At 47.3% G+C, this 20090-nt stretch overlaps 1 protein-coding gene across 2 annotated transcripts in view; it reads right to left on the bottom strand.

Annotated features, from left to right (window-relative positions):
* Window positions 1-205: 205 nt before the first annotated feature.
* SHISA6 (shisa family member 6) overlaps window positions 206-20090 on the bottom strand; it is a 262688-nt gene continuing 242803 nt past the window's right edge. The window contains exons 5-7 of one of the 2 annotated variants that reach the window (XM_070389507.1): window positions 12623-12679; window positions 8182-8334; window positions 206-6354 (exon numbers count right to left, since the gene is read on the bottom strand). In XM_070389507.1, the coding sequence (XP_070245608.1) occupies window positions 5804-6354; window positions 8182-8334; window positions 12623-12679 (761 nt within the window). In that variant the 3' untranslated portion in view covers window positions 206-5803. The remainder of the gene's footprint in view (window positions 6355-8181; window positions 8335-12622; window positions 12680-20090) is intronic. The other variant, XM_070389506.1, reaches the window with a different exon arrangement.

Genomic DNA, 20090 nt, shown 5'->3' with positions numbered 1-20090 from the left:
CAGTTGTGAGCATCACCATAATCAGGTTTTACAGTGCTTCCATCGCCCTAAAATTTCCCTCATTCCCGCGGTCAATCCTTGTTTCTTCTCCCGTCAACGATCGTCTACATCCTTTTGTGATTTTTTTTAATTACCTTTGGCTCTGTGTTTGAAGGAGCAAACTATTTGGCTATTTTAAGAGACATAGATTATGTTGAAACGGCTTTATTGTTTTTTTTAATCCATAAATATCTGTTACTGACAAAAGTGGAAAAATCCTTAAGACTAAATCTTACTAAAGTGATACCTGTTTACAGTACATATAGAATGTGCTTTGACGGGTAAGTAGAACGATGAGATTTGTACAGAAGCGGCAGTTACAGGAGCACTGCTCACCATGAAGCTTACTTATGAGGATGAAGAAACGGGCAAAGGTACAGATAGAAAGGTACTTTTTGTCAGTACTACCATATGTAATAAACATGGAATCCATAAATTGGGCTAATGCATAAAAATGTTCATTAATCTCCCCTTAGGAAATTGTGTCCCAAACTAAAAATATTACAGTAAGAATTGCTTTTTTTTTTTTTTAATTAGAGAATTTTAAGAATTCTTTACTACAAAATGTCTAGTTGAGTTATAGAACTAGAGGAATATTTGCCACTACAAAGCAAATGACTGAGTCCTCCCAGGGAGTGGCATTCAAAGGTCATGGCAGGAGTGGGCAGCAGAGAGGAGCAGGGGTATTCCTCTCCCCCAGGAGGGAGGGCGTTAAGGAAACGCAGGATGTCCTTTCTCTGACTGATGGATGGTGGATGTGTTTGCTGATTTACAAGATGGGTTCGGTGGTACTGACTTGTACTCTCAATTCTGGCTTCTTCTCAGGCTTTCACCGGGAGGATGGTAGTGTCACGAGAGGAGGGGCTAGAGAGGTACTAGGATGGGGTAGGTGCCCACCTCTTAGCAGCCCAGGGTGGTGCCTCCCCCTCCTCCAGGTGGTGCAGAGCACCGTGTCGGGACTCAGTCTTCAGGACACAGGTTCTGGTGGGAGACATGACACCCCTCGCTGCAGAGTCCCTGCAGTGCATTCTGTCCCCGCCGTGGCTTGGAATGCATCACCGAGCTGATAGCAGATACAGACTTTGTGCCATCGTGGGCCCACCTCTGGATCTGTCTCCTCTAGCCCATGCCATCTCGGAAATCAGAACAGCCTCCCTCCAGCTCTAAGGACCACATCAAGATGAGCACTTCAGAATTCCCCAGTGACTCAGACACCTGGGGTGATACGGATGTGTCTATATGGGGTGGGGGTGGATTCCAGGACACACAGTTGGTAGCCCACTGAACGGGTGGGGCCCTCCGTCTTCAGATGGGAGAGTGTCCTGGGGCAGCCGTGACCACGGGGCCCACCCCGGGCTCTGGGAAGGAGTGCGGAGACTGCCCAGGGCACCTGACCATGTTGCCGTGGGCACGTGGAATGGGGTGTGTGTAGCCCAGCTGTGAGGGAAGGGATGCTGAGAAGAGGGGGTACTAATGGGGAATGGGAGCCCTACATGTACGAGTGGGATAGAACTTCAGAGCTCATCTGGTCCAAGCCCCTGCTTTACACATGGGAAAAGGAGGCGCTGAGGGAGAATGCAGCTGGTCCTCGGTCACGTGGCAAGACGGAGACAAAGCCAGCACAGAAGCCGACTCTCCAAGAGCCTCAGCCCCATGGTTTTTTCCTCCTGTAGTATGCTGCCTTCAGAAATCAAATTCAGAGTGCAGGAAGACACAGCTCTCATATCAAATCTGTCACTAAAATGCTGCATTTATATATAAAAAAATACATAGGAACCCTGAAAGATACATCACTGAAGCACAATGACCTTCCTAGAAAATACTCCAGAGCCAAGTTTCCCAGGTTTGGGGAGAAGGGTGGAGGATAGTGTGTGGGGAATACAGCAGGTGTTTCCTAGGATCTTGTTCACCAGCTGTACCTGAAGGTCAGGTTCACAGTTGCCTCTGACTGGAATCTGAGGCAGAAGGCTGGGGCAGACAGAGTATCTCTGAAGAAAGTAGACTGTTTGGTGGTAGGGTTACTGGGCTTGCTGGAATGGATATTTCTCCAAGCTCAGACAGTCATGAGGCTCTCATCTTTTGGAGACAAAGGGAGGTCTATGATACACACAAGCAGGACAGGCATAACTGAGATGAAATAGTGGCCGAGAGCCCTCAAGGATATGAATCTTTGGCCAGAGCAGGAGCCTCTGGGCTAGTGGCAAGCCGGGGCAGGGGCTTCAGGGACATGCCAGCTGCAGGAACCAAAGCCAGTCTTTGCCCAGGATGCCTCTGACAGAGTAGCTTCCATCCTTTATCTCATGGGGGCAGGAGGTGAAGGATAAACCAATGAGGCCAACAGACACCTGAAGAATGTCTCATTCTGGGACTGTCTTCATTGAGAGCTCCACATTTTAGAACCAGGGGGTAGTGCAGCAGGACCAGGGAAAAGAAATTGGGGATGGAGAAGACCAGGGCCAGGGAGATGAGGGGAGGAAGGGCTGAAGGGCATGGAAGAGTGAGGTCAGTTTTGGGCTGAGAGTGGAAAGAGGGGAGGAGACATCTGAATGAAGAGAGGGATGGGAGCTTTGTAGAAGGCAAGCCCATCGCCCAAGACACTGGGGAGCCCTGTGGGTAAAAGTCCATTTAGGGGGTTAAAGGAATTCTTGGGAAAGCATTTGTGACTTACGAGCTCCCAGAGCCAGGAGTTCATTGGAGGAAGTGAGGCAGGAAAGGTGGAAGGGCATGACAGACAGTGAGAGCTCAGCTGCCATCAAAGGCCAAGCTGACCAGCACAAACCTTCAGGGCAGGAGAGAAACCATGCAGACCTCAGTGTTTCCCCAGCAGAGCAGTGGAGACTCAGAGAGCCAGACAAGCTGAGGCAAACATCGGGCTTGGGGCTACCTTTAGTGGGAGAGCAGGGCTTCCATTGTGGAGGAAGGGCCAGCCCTTCCATGTGGGTAGTGGCCACCAGCCTGGTGGTGCTGGAAGTCTGGACACCCGTGTTCCAGCCCCAGAACTCTCTCCTCTCTGCTAAAAGAACTTGTCCAGTAATGCAGCTTTGCTCTTCCTACAAACATGGATGGCACGACTGATAAACAAGATATTGCTGTGTCCTAGTTAAGACATCATTGTATGGATCCTGAAATGAGGGGACTGAATTGGAGCTTGTCTGTAGACCTCTTTCTCTTATTTTTTTCCTTCCTTCCCTCCCTCCTTCCAGACTCAAGGGTGAATCAGAAGAATCATTACAAAGAAGTAAAGGGGTCAGATAGAAATTTTTTGATCCAGCCGACAACCAGAGGTTTTAAACTGGGCAGCAGAAACGCTGGGATGAGAAATGGTTCAGAATCAACCTACCAAACAGACCCCAGACAGACACACAGGGCTAGGGAGAAGCATCATTGCTCTGAGGGCTGGAGAACTTGGTGCAGAGAGGATGCTGCAGACATGAATGAGAACCAGTTTCGGTTCAGGTCTATGTTTGTATAGATTCACATCCACCCACGTCCTTTCCCCGCTCTGCACCAGCCTTCAAGGGGAGTGGCCAAGGACTGGATTAGAGAGCAGTGGGCAGAGGGGAGCGGCTGTGACAGACACGTGTTCCTTTCCAGGAGTAGCTGATTCCTTCCAGCCCAGCCCTCTTAGCTTCATCTTCTGGAGCAAACTCTTCATAAACCCTTAGGGACCAGCCCTTGAGATGGTTTATGTGTTTGTCAAGCACGGAAGCAGAGTGTTATCCCTGACCTCACAGCCTCACAGCCCCAGTGACACTGCTCCCTTGGGGACCTCAGGGCAGTGTCCATCACCCCCAGCCTCAGTCCCCCTCGTGATTCATGTGATGGTGAGCACTGTGGTAGGGAGGGGAGGACAAGAGCTTTGGAATTCTTGAAAAAGTAGGAGGAATCAGTCAATTGATTTCTCTGTGGATTAGATTAAAAATTCCCAGGGCTGACCCTGGGGTGTTCTCCCTGCCCCATGCCTGCTTTTTAAAGGGTCATACATGTTGTATGCGGAACTGGGGAATCTAAAAGCTAGTTTAAAGTCGTTGCTTTTGGAGTCTGACTGTGGCGGCTGTCATATTTGTAGTATTATACCTTTGCCCAATAGTCTGAAGCCAGTTCCCCCAGCTTCAGCCCAGGGAGGTATCCTGGCCCAGAGAATGGAGCCTTCTCTCCCCCCACCCCCCACCAGGCTCTGGTCTCTGGGTAGTAGATTCTACTTTGTTCACTGTCTGCTCTCCAGGTGGGTGCCACACCCTGTCCACCCCACCTACCCCCTGCTACCCCCCGTACCCTTTGGAGGCAGAGAAGAGGCTGAGATGGGCTGCGGGGGAGGGGGCAACCCCCCCAATAGAGCTGAGGGCATGGATGTGCCTGAGGCTGGACGCCCCCTGCAGGGGAGCACTGTGGAGGTACCCAGTTAGCCCCCAGACCAATAGCCTGGAGTACCATTATTTGCGTCTGCTAATTGATCTCTGTCAGGTAGATCCAAAGGAGACACTGGAGAAAGAAGCAGCAGCCAGGAGAGAGTCCTGAAGCTGCAGGAAGATGGGAGATGTGAGGCGAGGGGGACAGGGTGGCGGCAGGAGGGGAAACTGGCAGAGAGCAGGTTCTAAACAGAGACAGGGCCAAGCACAGGGGTCGGGGGTCGTGGGGTGGGGAGTCAGTGATGCAGAGAGTGGAGAGGTTGAGGTGCAGAACAACTAGAACAACCGCCTGGGGTCCTCCTTTGCCTGGGGCTGGGCTGTCCACCTAGTAGCCACCGCCTATGTCCTGCCTGGTGAGTGTGGCGGAAGCCCTGGGCTAGTGGAATGGCCAGCCTTCGAGGCCCAAGGTGTCACAGTGGCCTCCCCACAGCTGCTCTTGAGCCAGGGGGCAGAGCCTCTTGGGAGAAGAGCCAGGGAGGGGAAGGCAGGCCAGAGTGGCAGGTCACGGTTCAGACAGACCTGGAGGCCTGGAGGAAGTGTGGAGATCATTGGGTTGCTGGGGAGAGCCACCCCAAAAGCCCCTGCACCCCATCCCTACTCTGTTCTAGAATGACCAGAGGGAAGCCCCAGAGAACCCAGGGATGGCCTCTAGGGCTGGGGGCGGGGCAGGGCCTTGTGGGCAGGTCAGCCAGCCGGAAAGGGGCGGGGTTCCCAACCTTGGGGCGGCAGCTGAAGGAAGGGAACACCTGCCAGGTCCTGGGGCTTGGGGGAGGGGCACAGGGGAGTCAGCAGAGAGAAGGGCCACCCAGTGGGGATCAGAGAGTTCCAGCGGGCAGAAGAGAATCATTATTGTGCTTATGGACACAGCAGCTCCCTGGCTCTGAGAGAGCGAGCAGGCAGTTTTTAGGCACTAAGATTTCTGTGATGCGGTTTTAGGTGAATGAGAGACCGTGGAGCCTATTCCGTCAGCCCATCGGCCAAGTCAAATCCGGGCAGGCAGCTTCCGGCCAGGGTCAGGCCAGGGTCTCTTGGCGGACGGACCTGCAGCTGAGCCCCCAGGAGGAGGAGGGGGACGTGGGACTGAAAGGGACTTGGTGACAGTAGGGGAGGGGAGGGAGACCCGGGCCTCACCCCTCTCCTCCTTCCCCTCCGATTCTTCTGGAACAGTGAGGGTGACCCCTCTAGATCCCAGGTCTGCGCACGCGCTGTGGCAGGCCACCGGCCGAGTCCCAGGAGTATGGCTTTCTGGGACAGGCGGCCCACCCCCGGCCCCAACAAGAGAGGACGAGGGGAGGGGACCCGTCCAGGCCTGGAAGCTGCAGCCCAGGCCCCTGCCGACCCCGGGCCCCCGCCGGTCACACGGTCACTTCTGTCTTGCTGGCTGTGTAGCAGGTGTGGTGGCCCGGGATGTAGTGCAGCTGTTCCACGGTGTTGTGTCTGCGCGAGGCGAAGGCCTGGCGCTTGGCCGCCGTGCGGCTCTGGCCCAGGGTGGCGTACGAGTTATCCGAGGCACTGGGATGCGAGTGCATCTTGGTCATGCGGTAGCGGTCCAGCACAGGCGTGGACACGAAGACATCCGTGTGCGAGATGGCCCGCGCCAGGGACTGCTCCGGGAAGGCCGTCCGCTCCGGGGACAGCAGCGGGTCCTGGGAGTGCAGGCGCTCCGTGGAGAGCAGCTGCTCGTCCGAGAGGAGGCGGTCGTAGGGCAGGCCGAAGTCGTCAGGCAGGCCTCGCTCCAGGGAAAGGACCCGGTCCTGCGACATGGCCCGGAGGGGCCGGCGGGGTCGCTCGCGAGGCAGCGGCTTCTGTTGGGACATCTGGATGACGTTGAGGGGGAGGGTGCCGCGGGCCGCCAAGTCAGGCAGGTGCCGCCGCCTCATGTAGTACTCGTCAGCCTCCTTGTCGGCTGCAGGGGAGAGACAGGGTGAGAGCAAGAGAGAAAGCAGTGAGCCGAGGGGGACACTGCAGTGCTGCAGCCAGGAACGCGCTGGAGTGATGCAGCCCAGAGGGGTCGACGCTGTGCTTCTCCACTGCCCCTGCAAGTTAGTCTTCGGGCTGGCTTGGTTGAGTCGCTCGGTTGGGTCCAACTCTTTGCAGTCCTATGAACTAGCCCACCAGGCCCGTCTGTTCATGGGATTCTCCAGGCAAGAATACTGGAGTGGATTGCCATCTCCTTCTCCAGGAGATCTTCCTGACCCAGGGATTGAGCCAGGTCTCCTGCATTGCAGGCAGATTCTTTACTGATGGAGGGACCAGGGAAGCCCTCCGGGGTCTTGTTAAATGCAGAGTCAGATTCAGACCTGGCTCTGGGGTGGGTCTGCAAGTCAGCCTACTTCTCCAACAAGCTCCCAGGCGATGCTGATGCCCCTACTTCTTGGACCCACTCTGGGGTTAAGGGATTCCCTCAAGGTCCCCGTGGAGTTCAGGGCCAACTCCACGGCAAGCCCATGACCCTGAACTCCTGCTCCAGGACTGCTTCTGTCACACCATGGTCCCAAAAAAGAATAGCTCCCGGGATCTTGCTGAAACTCCCAGGTAGCAGCTGGCAGCTTTCTGATGAGGTTCAGAACCTCTGTCCAAGGAAACAGGGTTGAGAACCAGCCTCCTACTAGAATAAAGCAGGATGCTCCATCCAGGAAGCACTTGTGAAAATGCTTCCTGGTTACTTAGGAACATACCAACACCTTCTCTGGAGTAACAGCCTATGCCTGGGAAGCCAACACATGGCACAGGTTCAAGTCTACACATGCTTCGCCTGTACCTGCAGCACGAGCAGGCCAGGGCAACCCCATATATGCACCTTGTTCAGATGCTGCGCCTTTCCCTGGATCCTGAAGCTCACCCTTGAACTCACCCAGGATGAACCTGCCTTACCCCACAGTTGAGGAGTGAGGCTTCCTACAGACAGCCTTCCAGATCTCTGCAGAATGTGGGATTCCCCACATTTAACCATAGAAACTCACTGTGCCACTTTGGAGGTGGCCAATGTTGTCTCCTGAGCTGAACTGCTATCACAGTAGGTCACTCTGTACCTTCAAGTGCATGCTCGGCCCTGTAGCTGGGTGGTCATCAAAACAGACTCACCGGGCAGTGGGGGCAAAATGTCCAAGGGTTGGAAAGCTAGAAGAGAAGACTCCTCCTACCATATACCTTCTTGATATTGTAACGTCTGAAACATGTCAGTCTCAATCGCCTCCCCAGACTCAAATGGCAGATCTGGGATCGTGGGGCTCAACCTGGGCTCAACTCACGAAATGGGATGTGTGCACGGAGTGAGGGGTCTCAGGTTCCCAAGACAGAACTGATGGAGTTAGGGAGAGAGCTGGTTTATAGGCCCTTCCATAAGCCCAGGTCTCTGGGAAGAGCCTCAGAGAAAGCTCTGGCTTACTCCAAGACAGAGAGCAAGGGAGGCCCAGGGTTTGAAGAAGGTAGGTGCGGGGTGAGGTTGGGGGAAGGCTTTCTCTTGCAGTTAGTGTAGTTCATGAGCTAAACCACTGCCTCCCATGGGAATGTGGGTCTGAGGATCCCTTGGCCTCCACTCTACCGAGGGAGAAGATGGACTCATGCTCTAAAGAACAAAAACGAGGGGCTCGTCTGTTCTCTCCTTCCACTTTCTGTTTGTTCTTGGGACCCCACCCCATGCCCTCAGGTGCGGGGCAAGAGAGTGAGACACCAGAAGATGTCATGGAGGCCTTGGAAGCAGCCCCCAGCCCTGAGAAAATATCCCACTTACTTAGCCTCTTCAGGGATGAGTACTTGCTGGGGTGGGTCTTCACTGCAGACTCATAGGATGGGGGCAGGTGGGCCAGGTTCTGGAAGGAGCGTGAGAAGGAGAGGTCATAGGGCTCGGTGGCCGATGTCAGGATGTTGTTCATCCGAGGCTTCTCTGCAAAAGAAGAGAGGGGTCGTGGTGTTAGTGGGGATGAAGTTTTGCAGGGGCAGGCAGGAGGAATGTGTCCAGGTTTCAGCTCTTGAGCCCATCCTGCTTTCCTGGGACCCTGTGCTAGGGCACAGGCGATTCTGGTGACTTGATTTCCCTCTGCTCAGCTCCAGTTGCCAGCAAGCCGGGGGGGCAGGAACTTTTGGCTGCACTGGCCATAATGGCAGGTTACCCTTCCTTGAATGGCAGACTCTTTCCTCAAGTACATCACTGGGCTGTCAGATGAAAATGGAAGCCCAGTGGAGCTGATGAGTTGGGTCATAAAATCATTCATTTTGGTGTGAATAGTATTAGGCAAACTAGTTCTCAGGCTCAGAAAAATCTAAGTTTGAAGGAGAAAGAGGGAGAGTGACTGATCTCATCTGTGTACCCCTAGGACTGGGTCCAGGACCTAGCTCCACTGAGACTCCAACCCACGCTGTCCATGGGTCATTTCACCTCTCACCCGCCCCTTCCACCTTTAGCTCCTCCAAGCCCTGCTCCTGACAAGGCACTGTGAGCTGCAAAGCTATTTCCTCTTATTCCAGTTCCTTCCTCTGAATCTCCCTTAACCATCTCTCAACTGCTGGAGGAAAGAATGTAGGCAAAATGTCTAGCCCGTTATTCTGTTTTTCTTCCTCCATCCCTTGAGACAGAACCTTGAGATTCCAAAGTCTAAGAGAGAGAAGGGAGATTGTTCAATGCCAGACCTGCAGAAAAGAAGGAGGGGAAGACATGGGGGGAAAAGACCGAAGAGAAGTGAGATGAATGACTAACGAGGTGAATGAGCTGGTCTGGGTTCTGGGGGCCAGATTAGGAATAATACAGGAGTCAGGGGATGGGGGAGAGAAAATGCAGGTATAGGTGATGAGTGGCCATGAAGATGGGGAGCAAAAAGGAATGGAGAGCCCGGACAGGAAGACAAGCATGCCTTGGTGCTTGGATGACTTGATGTACAGCAAGAAGTCAACAGGGAGTGCTGGAGAAACAGTGGTACCGTTCCCAGAAATGAGGCAGCTGGGTGGCTCTCGAATCATTCCTTCTGGTTTGGGACTCCCAAGTAGGGGCAGACTCTAACTTTGGACAAGTGTATCAGAGGACTGTGGTTCCCCATCCCCAGCAAAGGGAATGCTATGAACCTTGAGACAAACAGAAACTCTTCTAGGCTTTGTTCAAGGACAATCTCAATACAGGAAACTCCTGGCTTCTCTATCCTTTCCTGCCCTCATGGTACCCTCAACTCTGGGGATGGAGCCAGGGAAGCCCAACCAATGATCAGGTATTCACGCCAGCTCAGTACATATGTGAGGGGGTGGGGGGATGCTCTACATCCCTGGGTGATCAGAACATGCTGTACAGAAAGAGCCTCCCTTGCATGGATGAGGCTGGTGCCAGGGAGTGGAGTGGGTAGCGAGCCAGGAGCACTGCTATCCAGAGCTGGGCAGGAGCTACCAGCCCCTTAGCTCTTGTGTCTTCACTTTGGGCCATGCTCGAGAAAAACGAACTTCCTCTGCTTGTGGGCATCTTTCTTCTACTGAGGGCATCACGCAGCTCACCCACTTCCAAATGCAACGTTGCTGGATATTCTTACCCCTCACTGTTCTCCAAAACCTGCCATGGAGCCAAGGCCAACCCTTCCTTGCTTTCTGCCTCCACCGTGATTGATTGCTTCTGCCCCCTCGCTCACGCTGTCTCTCCTCTCACAATTGTTTCCTTACTCTTCCTCTATCCAAATTCTCCCCTCCCTTAAGACTCTTTGCTGTGACAATATGACATCTTTTCAGCCCAGAGTGGTATCTGGTCTTCAAGCCCCTGTTGCTCTTCTGGTCAGTTCCACCCAGTTTAGTGTCTGTGTGGTCTCTCATCATCTGACTCTAGCTGGTCTTGTTGATCTCCAAAGATTGCCATCTCCTTGACAGCAGAAGTTTTGCTTTCCAGTTTTCCTGATGCCTTCACAGTGCTTGGCCCAAAATAAGAATTCAGTTAATGCCCGTTGGCTAATCAAGTAGACACAGGCCGCCTCCTCTCTTGAGAGTTGCTCTGCCAGCTCCTGGGAAAAGTGAAACATCCAAGGAAGGAATGAAGGGAAAACCCTGCTTCCACTGAGCTGCGAGTTGTTCAAGTACAGGTACTGGGTCTCATCTATCCTCAAGCTTCTCACATCAGGTGCCAAAAGAAGACAGGAAGAGGAAGAGGAAAGGAAGGTTCCTCCTTAAGTCCATTCTCTTCATCTGCATCTCCATTCCTTCCCTGAAAATAGGTTCATCAATACTGTTTTTCTATATTCTGTATGTATGTGTTAGTATCAAGAGGGAGATATATATAATTAAGGCATATATATATATAAAAACTATGTCTGATTCTCGTTGTATGGCAGAAACCAACACAACACTATAAAGATTATCCTCCAATTAAAAAGCAATAAATCAATAAATAAAATTTCACATGGATCACAGCTTTGAGTAACTCAATGAAACCATGAGCCCTGCCATGCAGGGCCACTCAGGACAGATGGGTTATGGTGGAGAGTTCTGACTGACAGACTGTGGTTCACTGGAGGAAGGGAATGGCAAACCACTTCAGCAGTCACTCTGTCCTTGAGAACCCCATGAACAGTATGAAAAGGCAAAAGTAAATTAAATAAAGGCAAAAAACCCCAAAAGATTGGGTCCTCCATTTGTATTCAGGAGGCTGTGCTTGTGTAGGCTTCTTCTGGGGAATATCAACTCAGAGTTAGTCTTTCAGAATGATACTGAGCAAGCAGACATCCTCGCTTGCCTTTTCTGGATCCTCTTCCTGCTGCTGCTTCATCACCACGGGTGTCCCCCAGGCTTTCTGCTTCTGCCTTCTGCTTTTCTCTTTCAGCCTTCTCGCACAGATTGCCCCTACTCCCAAGACTTCTGTTGCTGCTTCCAAAGCATAACTTACATCTTCGGCTGTTATCTCCCTCCAGACTTCATGTCTGTATTTCTAACTGCCTTATTGAATGATTTTCCTTGCAGATCCTATAGTCATATCCAGCTCTCGATGTCCGGATCCAAACTCACCATCCACAGCTCCATCCTACCAGCAACACTGGCTGCTTTCCTGATTTCTTAGATTGCTTTCATAAGACCTTTCATCCTCTCATTGATCGTGACTCTCCATTTCACTCATAATTGACTCTTATCAGCCATATTCAGTTAGTAACTAAGACTTCCCAATTCTTTCTCCCAAATACTTCTTAGCTGAACCCTTCTTCCTATTCCTACTGTCAACATCACTGGTGGTACCAGCTTCTTTTAGCTGATCAGTGTGATCAGTCTGACTTCCCCCAGTTCTACTTTTTCCTAGACCCTGCAACTTGAAACACCTTATTAAACTGTTGCTTTCATCACATATTTTCATTAGGAGCCTAGCACTGGAGGGGGACCTCAAGATAGTTCACTTTTGTTCTCCAAATTCTGCTGCAGAAACAGAGCATAGTCCGACATGAGAGGTGTAGATCTCTCTGCCAGGTGAGCTGCAGAATTTATCTTTGTTTTGAGTTTCTCTCTCACTAAAATTTAGTGATGTTTTCATTTTTTAGCAGCAAAGACAGAAGAATGACTGATAGCTCATAATTTACATGGCTGTCTTGTGTTCTATCAAGTTTTAAGCATGCACCGAAAATAGTTTTTCACTGCAGTTCCAAATGATAAGTTGTGATCTGACGGGAGGATGTTAACACGTAAGAGGGAAACATGGTTTTGTAACTCTTTGGCACTTTGCTGACACACACAGGCTCTGCAGCTTTCAGGTTCTTCCTCTGTTGGGAGCTAAAGCTCAAGTCATCCAGTTTGGTTTTGAGTTTTATCCAATCTTAATTAGTTTGGGGGAGAATCGATAGAGTTTTCCACATCTCATGTCATTCCTAAATGGCACCACAAGTAGCCCTGGGCAAAGAAGAGTGTTCACTCCTTGCTGTGGACACATGAAATTTATGGCTGCAAGAAGTGATCAAGATTGTAAATGAAATGGATTAAGAAAGGGGCTTTCTCTTCCCCTTTCATGGCAGAAGATCACTTTGATATCAGAGACAGACATTAGGGGGGCAATGATCTAAAAGTGAGAGTGAGTCACTGTGGCCCTAGAAGAGGGCGGATACCCGGCTCCTTACACCACCCTAGCTTCAGTGAGCCAGTGACCATGCTTGATGCCGTAATCGGCATCAGTAGCTAGGATGGAGCCACTTGGGATGAGGATGGAATGCAGAACGCTCTCAATCATCTCTCACCATGTGTAGGGGTCTGGGTAGCGCTGCTTAAAATCGGATGGTTATACTGATGATCACCTGAAAATCACAGAAAAAAATTTTTTAAAGAAGAGTTCAGGAATTGCGTAGTCTCTTCAACACAGCAGCACCTCTGTTGACCTCTGCTATGCTTCTCTGAGTCAAAGGAAGCACTTCCAAGAAACTCAGGCCTTTGCATACCCTAGAAACAAGGCAGGGTCCTTCCTCTGATGCTTCTGTTTCTCTTTTTCTGCATTAGGGCTTCCTCTGTCATCACGGCAACCCACCTACACCTGTAGATCTGGCTGACCAGCATCAGAAGCTTTGTTGGGGTGGAGGAGGAGAAGAATGGAGACTAGGGGACATTTGGCAAATATGCATACATGGGATAGAGAACTGAGCAGAGGAAGTAGATCTTTTTGGGGGGAGGAGGGTGTTCAGGCATGGTTGGCCAGGAAAGGGATGCCCTAATGTAAGGTGCTTGCATCTTATAGAGCTTTAATTTGTCCCGGGTCTTTATACACAAGTATCTGGGTGTGTCCTGAGAGGTAGTAAGCTGACATGAACTATCTACCGCCTGGGATCCAGAGTCCTGGATCCTGGTCGCTGTCCTGCCTATAAGTGACACAGCCCGCTATTTCAAAAGCATTGGTTTTAATTAATGCAAAAGTCCACATTGATTGAACAAGCCACACAATGAATAGAGTCATAGTTGCTAAAGTCAGGAGTTCAGGGCTTCTAAAACTGAATGAAGATTTGGCTTACCACCAAAGCACAGTTCAATATAGTATTATTGCTTCAGTTCAACATTGTATGTTTGCTTTTTGTTGGTATGTGCATCTTATTTCAACCAAAGCAAAGGAAGGAGGAGGCATGAGGGCTTAGCTTGAGTTTATCTAAACCATGGGTCACAGCCCTGCCACCCTCTTAGGTCTAGATTTGCTTCCATTTCCTGGATGAAATCATCTTTCCTATCTTTGGTATTATACCCTCTTGTTACTCATCCTTAAGCTCTTTCACTAGATCCCCTTTTCTCTTTAATTCTCTAAATACTAGCATGTCATGAGGCTCGGGGTCTATCTTCTTACCCAAGTTGAGAGGTTTCAAGTCTACACCTCTGACCTGAGATCTATCTGGTCTGTGGGGTTAGATTTTAAGCTGCTTATGTCTGTCACCATGAAATTCCTGCTCTTAACCCAAACCATTGCATCCTAAAGGGAGCTCATCATGTTATTCTCTGCTGCTCAAGCCCTGTCCATGGTACTAATGTTCCATGGGATTGGAAAGCTAAAGTGAAACTTCAGTTCTCATTCACCATTTCCCTCCCTTCATCTTCCATATCCATCCAGTGAATGCCCAAATTCTCCTCATATGGCAACCTCCTAAATCCAGGCCCACAGTATATCTTTTTTCCAGATTTCTCTTAGTTCTAGTCTCTAGCTATTTCCAAGACAAACCGTCTTATGTACTACCACCAGACAAAATTTCCCATACCAATGGAATTATTTATATCATTCCTTTGGTTCAGAGCAAGGTCTTTAAGGACTCTATCCAGTGGAATATAGTTTGGGGCAGGAAGCCACCATTTCTCACACAAAGACCCTCTACCTTCTCAAAGCAGAATATTAAGTTATTTCCAAGGAAAAACTATTTGACAGACACTGAACCAGTTCTACCCTGGATCTGGATTTTAACCAAGAAGAGAGAATCCAGGAGGAGAGATAAAGGGTAGTTTGTTCTGCTTGTCCTCTGGAGGCGAGGAGAAAACCAACTTCACTGTTTTTTGTTGTTATTGTCATTTATTTATTTGTTTTTAAACAATATGGCAGCAGCAAATAAAGCAGTTGCAAGTAATGAGAGAACTCAGATTAAACAGTGGAGAGTGGCAGAGAGAAATACTTCTTTTTTTCTCACTTTTTAAAAAAGTTTTGGCTGCATTGAACAGCATGTGGGATCTTAGTTCCCTGACTAGGGATTGAACCTGCACCCCCTGCATTGGAAGCATGGAATCCTAACCACTGGATCACCAGGGAAGTCCCAGAGAGAAGCACTTCTAATCTTCCATTTAAGAATCCAGGTGTTTCTAGGAAAGGGAGATGATTCAGGTTCATTTAATAATTCCTGGTACCCAGCTATGCCCCAGGCTATGTGCTAAACACTTTCATATACCTTTAAAAACTAATCTTTGCAATGATTTTCATTGCAATATATCAATATTGATATATTATTGACTTGCTGATTTCCAGACACTGTGAAAAACCCCTCAAATATCTTATTTGAAGTAATTATCTTTTTTTTTTTTTTTTTACACATGAGTTTACAAACAGGATAAATGTCTTGAATTTAGATAGTTTGTTTACAAGGGCAGGGCTTTTCCTTTTGTTTGAATCTCACTTCAGGTATTTTGCTAACATTTGATTTTTTTTCACATACTGAAATTAAGCAAAAGCATCTACAGAGGTAGAAAATTAAACCATCGTAAAATAGTCATGATATTTTGTTATCTTTTCTTTTGTTTCCCTCCCCCAATACATTACTAATGTATTACTACATTACTATTACTATTACATACACACATATACACACCCAAACTTAAATCGCAATGAATAGCAATTTGCATTTTTCATTTGCACAAGTGAGAATCAGATTATGGTGCTTAAAATAGAGAAAAATATGGTGATTTGATCATTACAGTTTCATTGAATAACAAATGCATAAGGTTATTATTCCCTGTACCATTTTTACAGTAACAAAAGAAACAACCCTTAATGTTCATACATACATGTACATATACATATATACACACAAAAATAAATATGTGTAGTTTCCACATATGTAAGTATTTTCTATTTTTAATCAGTTTCTTTTATACTCAATGGACAACATATCTTGAATATATTTTCATGTTTTCAAATAGTCTGAAATATTTTATATAGTTTCACAATAGCCCTTTCTATAGAATAACCTATAGTGTATTTCTACATATGACTTAAACATAATGTTTATATACATATATATATACATAAACATTCCCTTATTAATGTGTATTTAGATTATTTAAAGTTCAATAAATTTACACCAAACAACCTTGAACACAACTCTTTGTCCATGTCTTACTTCTTTAGGCAAATAATTAAAAATGGCATTTCTTGGTCAACACAATGACAGTTGCCTTGTGATGTGATGAAGTGGGTTAGTGGACTGCTTCCTATTGAACTATTCGTCTATTCCTAGGAAATACATTATTTCATTTTTGTGCCTCATTCTTTCCTTACAACATTGGATCCCATCTTATTTAATTCCTATGTATTCATAAAGAAAATTTGCACTTTTGTGCGAACATGGCAGGGCTTTTTGTATCAAGATAATGATTCTGTAAAATCAAGTGCACTTGTTCATCTTTCTGTATGCCTTGGAACTATTAATAGAGCATATGAAAGATGTGTTCTTTGAAAGTTTGAAAGACTGCAATAAGAAAAATGCCTGCTATCTTTTGGGGAGTCTGGTTTGCACAGTGGTAGGGAATTGGCTTGTCATTTTACTGACTTCACAACAACAACTTTGAGAGATAGACGTTGTTATCATCACAGATTTAGTGTTAAGGAAACTGAGGTTTGGAGAGGCTGAATAATTTGCCAAACAGGTGAAACTGGGATTCAAGTCCAGGCAGGCTGGTACTAGAGCCCACATCCTTATGTACTCTGCCTCTCAGGCTTGGCAACATTTTCCTTACATATTGATTCCTTCACATTTTCTAATTCTAATTTCAGTTTGTAATTTCCATTTTTTATAAGTCCATTGAACATTTGAAACTTTATTAGCTTAAAAGTGTAACATACTCTCAGAAAATCTCCATACAGGAAACTATATTTCTTTTCTTAGTCTCAACATCCTGTCTTAATATTTTTCGGATCATCAACGTATTCCCATCATTCTTCTTTTTCAAATAACTACTTCTTTACATATCAGAGCTTTTTATCCCTTCATATCTTTATTTTATGCTTTTGGATCTGTTCATTTCTGCCTCCTAATTTTCTTTGGTTTGGTTCGTTATTCTTTTCTAATTTTCGAGCTTGAATCTTTTGTCTGTTTATTTTTACTCTTTTCTATCAACAATATCGGGTCTCTAGCTCTGAATTTGTCTCTGACACAATCCCCTGAGTGCTGATATGCAATGTTCTTCTTGCTGTTAAGCCCTAAATGATCTGTAATTACAGCTTTGATTTTTCTCTCTGACCCAAGATTTCTGTAGCAGAGTTGTTAAATTTCAAAGTGTTTGGGTTTGTCGGTTTGAACTTTTGCCGTTAATTTTCTGTTTTATTGTATTGCGGCCAGAGAATGGAGCCTGTACAATTTCTGCCTTGGAGACTTCACTTAGGTTTCCTTTGTGGGCTAATATATGATCAATTTTTGTGAATGTTTCCTGAATTCTTTAAGAAAAGGTATTATTTTCTTCTCATAGAGTATAAAATTGACATATATCTATTAAATCAGACATATGAAATATATTATTCAGCTCCTCCCTACCCTAACTCATTCTTTGCCTGCTTAGTCTGTCGAAGACTGAGGGTGGTGTCTCCACTCTCCCACTATTGTTGGAAGTGAAAGTGAAAGTCGCTCAGTCGTGTCCGACTCTTTGTGACCCCATGGACTATACAGTCCATGAAATTCTCCAGGCCAGAATACTGAGGTCGGCAGCCTTTCCCTTCTCCAGGGGATCTTCCCAACCCAGGGATCGAACCCAGGTCTCCTGCATTACAGGAGGATTCTTTACCAGCTGAGCCACAAGGGAAGCCCAAGAATACTGGAGTGGGCAGCCTATCCCTTCTCCAGCGGATCTTCCCAACCCAGAAATTGAACTGGGGTCTCCTGCGCTGCAGGCAGATTCTATACCAACTGAGCTACCAGGGAAGCCCCCACTATCGTTGAGTTCCTGTCATTTTCTGTCTGCATCTGTTATAATCCTGGTTTTACATATTTCACAGGTATCTTGTTCAGCACAAAAAAACCTCATGGTGCTTATGTCTTCTTTGTGGCTTGTACCCTTTATCAACATTAAAGAACCCTTTCTGTCCTATTTAATGCCTTTTTTTTTTTTTTGCCTGTACGTCTGCTTGATCTGATATTTATATTGCCAACCCAGCTTTCTCTTTGTTTGCATTTGCCTGATAAACTTTGCCCATCCTTTTGTATCTAACCTTTCTGTGTCATGTTATTTTATCCTTGTCTCTTGACAAGAGCATAATTTTAAGAAAATTTACCTATGTGCTTTGGTGTGTTCTGGGTTGCCTTGATGGTGAAACGTGAGTCCTCCTGGCTCAGAAAAATTGTCCTTCCTTCTACTGTCATATCCTCATCTCCCTATTATACATGCATGTGTATGATATGACTGCCCTCCACATGGCTCAAACTCTAGGTCATGGTTAATTTGGCTAGGTATGAATACTTGACTCACTTGGGCCCATTGGAGCTCCTTCTCCAGAAATCAGGAACCATTAAAAAAGAGAGATGTGGTCTCTCTGCATGGCTGGACACATGACTTTTAAGCTAGGTAGCTATGGCCAGTCTTGTCGATTTGGAAGAGAGAAAGTCAGTCTTCAGAGACGGTGCTGCATCATATTTTATAAAAAAATAAAAATGGTGACATTATATTTCTCGTCCCACACACTCTCCTGAAACCTTCCCGTTCCCCCACTGGATAGAATATATTCTTTTTCTTGAAACTGGAGGGCGCTCCTGACTTCCTCAATGAGCATGGTGCAGCAGAAATAACACCGCATGCCTCCCAGAGCTAGGCTGCAGAAGATGATAAGGCTTCACCTCGCTCACTCTTTCAATACTCGCACTTCAATCCCAGCCACCATATTGTGAAGAAGTCCAGACCATGTGCAAAATCTGACTTCAGAGGCTGGCCTAAGGTTTCCATCAATAACCAGCATCAACTTCCAGATGCGTGAGTGAGGAAGACTTCAGATGATTCCAGCCCTCAGCCTCATAGGTGTCCAGGTTAACAGAAGTGGGTCAGAGACGAACTATACCCAGTGAAGTGAAGTGAAGTGAAGTTGCTCAGTCGTGTCTGATTCTTTGCAACCCCATGGACTGTAGCCTACAACACTCCTCCGTCCATGGGATTTTCCAGGCAAGAGTACTGGAGTCGGTTGCCATTTCCTTCTCCAGAGGATATTCCCAACCCAGGGATCGAACCTGGGTCTCCCACATTGTAGGCAGATGCTTTACCATCTGAGCCACCTAAATCCCCCATACCCACTGAGCCCTGCCCAAATTGGAGATTTATAAGCAAAATAAATGTTGCCTTTACTGTACTGTTTTCTAAAATTAAAATTTTAAGGGACTTCTCTGGTGGCCCAGTGGCTAAGACTCTGAGCTCCCAGTGCAGGGGGTCTGGGTTTGATGCCTGGTCAGGGAACTAGATCCCACACGCCACAACTAAGAGTTCACATGCCATGAAATAAAACCCAATGCTGCCAGATAAATAAATAAAAAATCTAAAACTTACAATCATTGTTGATTCACAAACAATACAGATGTTTTGTATATTGTTTAGCCAGTTTCCCCAGTAGTAACATTTTGCAAAAATATAGTACTCTATCAGAATATTGACATGGATACAGTCAAGATATGGAAGGTTTCCATCACTAGGTAAATTCCTCATGTTGCCACATCCACTTCCTTCCTGCATCCACCCCCGCACTAGCCCCTGGCAACCACTGAAGTGAAATTGAAGTCGCTCAGTCATATATGACTCTTTGTGACCCTCATGGACCGTAGCCTACCAGGCTCCTCTATCCTTGGGGATTCTCCAGGCAAGAATACTGGAGTGGGTTGCCATGCCCTTCTCCAGGGGTTCTTCCCAACTCAGATATCAAACCCAGGTTTCCCACATTGCAGGCAGACTCTTTATTCTCTGAGGCACCAGGGAAGTTTGGCAACCATTAACCTATCCATCATTTCTAATTTTGTCATTTCAAGACTGCTATGAATGGATTCATACAGTATGTAGTCTTTGAGACTGGATTTTTTTTTTTGTCAAGCATAATTCTCTGGAGGCACATTCAGGAATGCATCAATACTTCATTCCTTTTTATTTCTCAGTAGTAAATATTCCATGGTGTAGATGTACCACAGTACCAACTGTTCAACTGTTGAAGGACATCTGGATTCTTTTCAGCTTTCTGAGATTATGAATAGAGCTGCTGTAAACATTCACGTGAAGGTCTTTGTGTCTAGGTCTTCTCTTATCTGGGATAAATGCTTAGGAGTGCAGTTGTTAATTGTTTAGTAACTGCATGGCTTGTTTGTTTGTTTTTAAGAATCTACCAAACTGTTTTCCAGAATGGCTGTACCATTTTACATTCCACCAGCAGTGAGTGAGTGCTCCAGTTCCTCCACATCCTTGCCAGCATTTGGTGTTGTCACTGTTTTCTATTTTAGCCATTCTTAACCATGATAG

This window comes from Bos mutus, chromosome 19 (genome assembly GCF_027580195.1).
Source record: "Bos mutus isolate GX-2022 chromosome 19, NWIPB_WYAK_1.1, whole genome shotgun sequence".
NCBI lineage: Eukaryota > Metazoa > Chordata > Mammalia > Artiodactyla > Bovidae > Bos > Bos mutus.
Note: the sequence above shows the minus strand (reverse complement) of the source record. Positions and strands in the feature narration are given on the sequence as shown.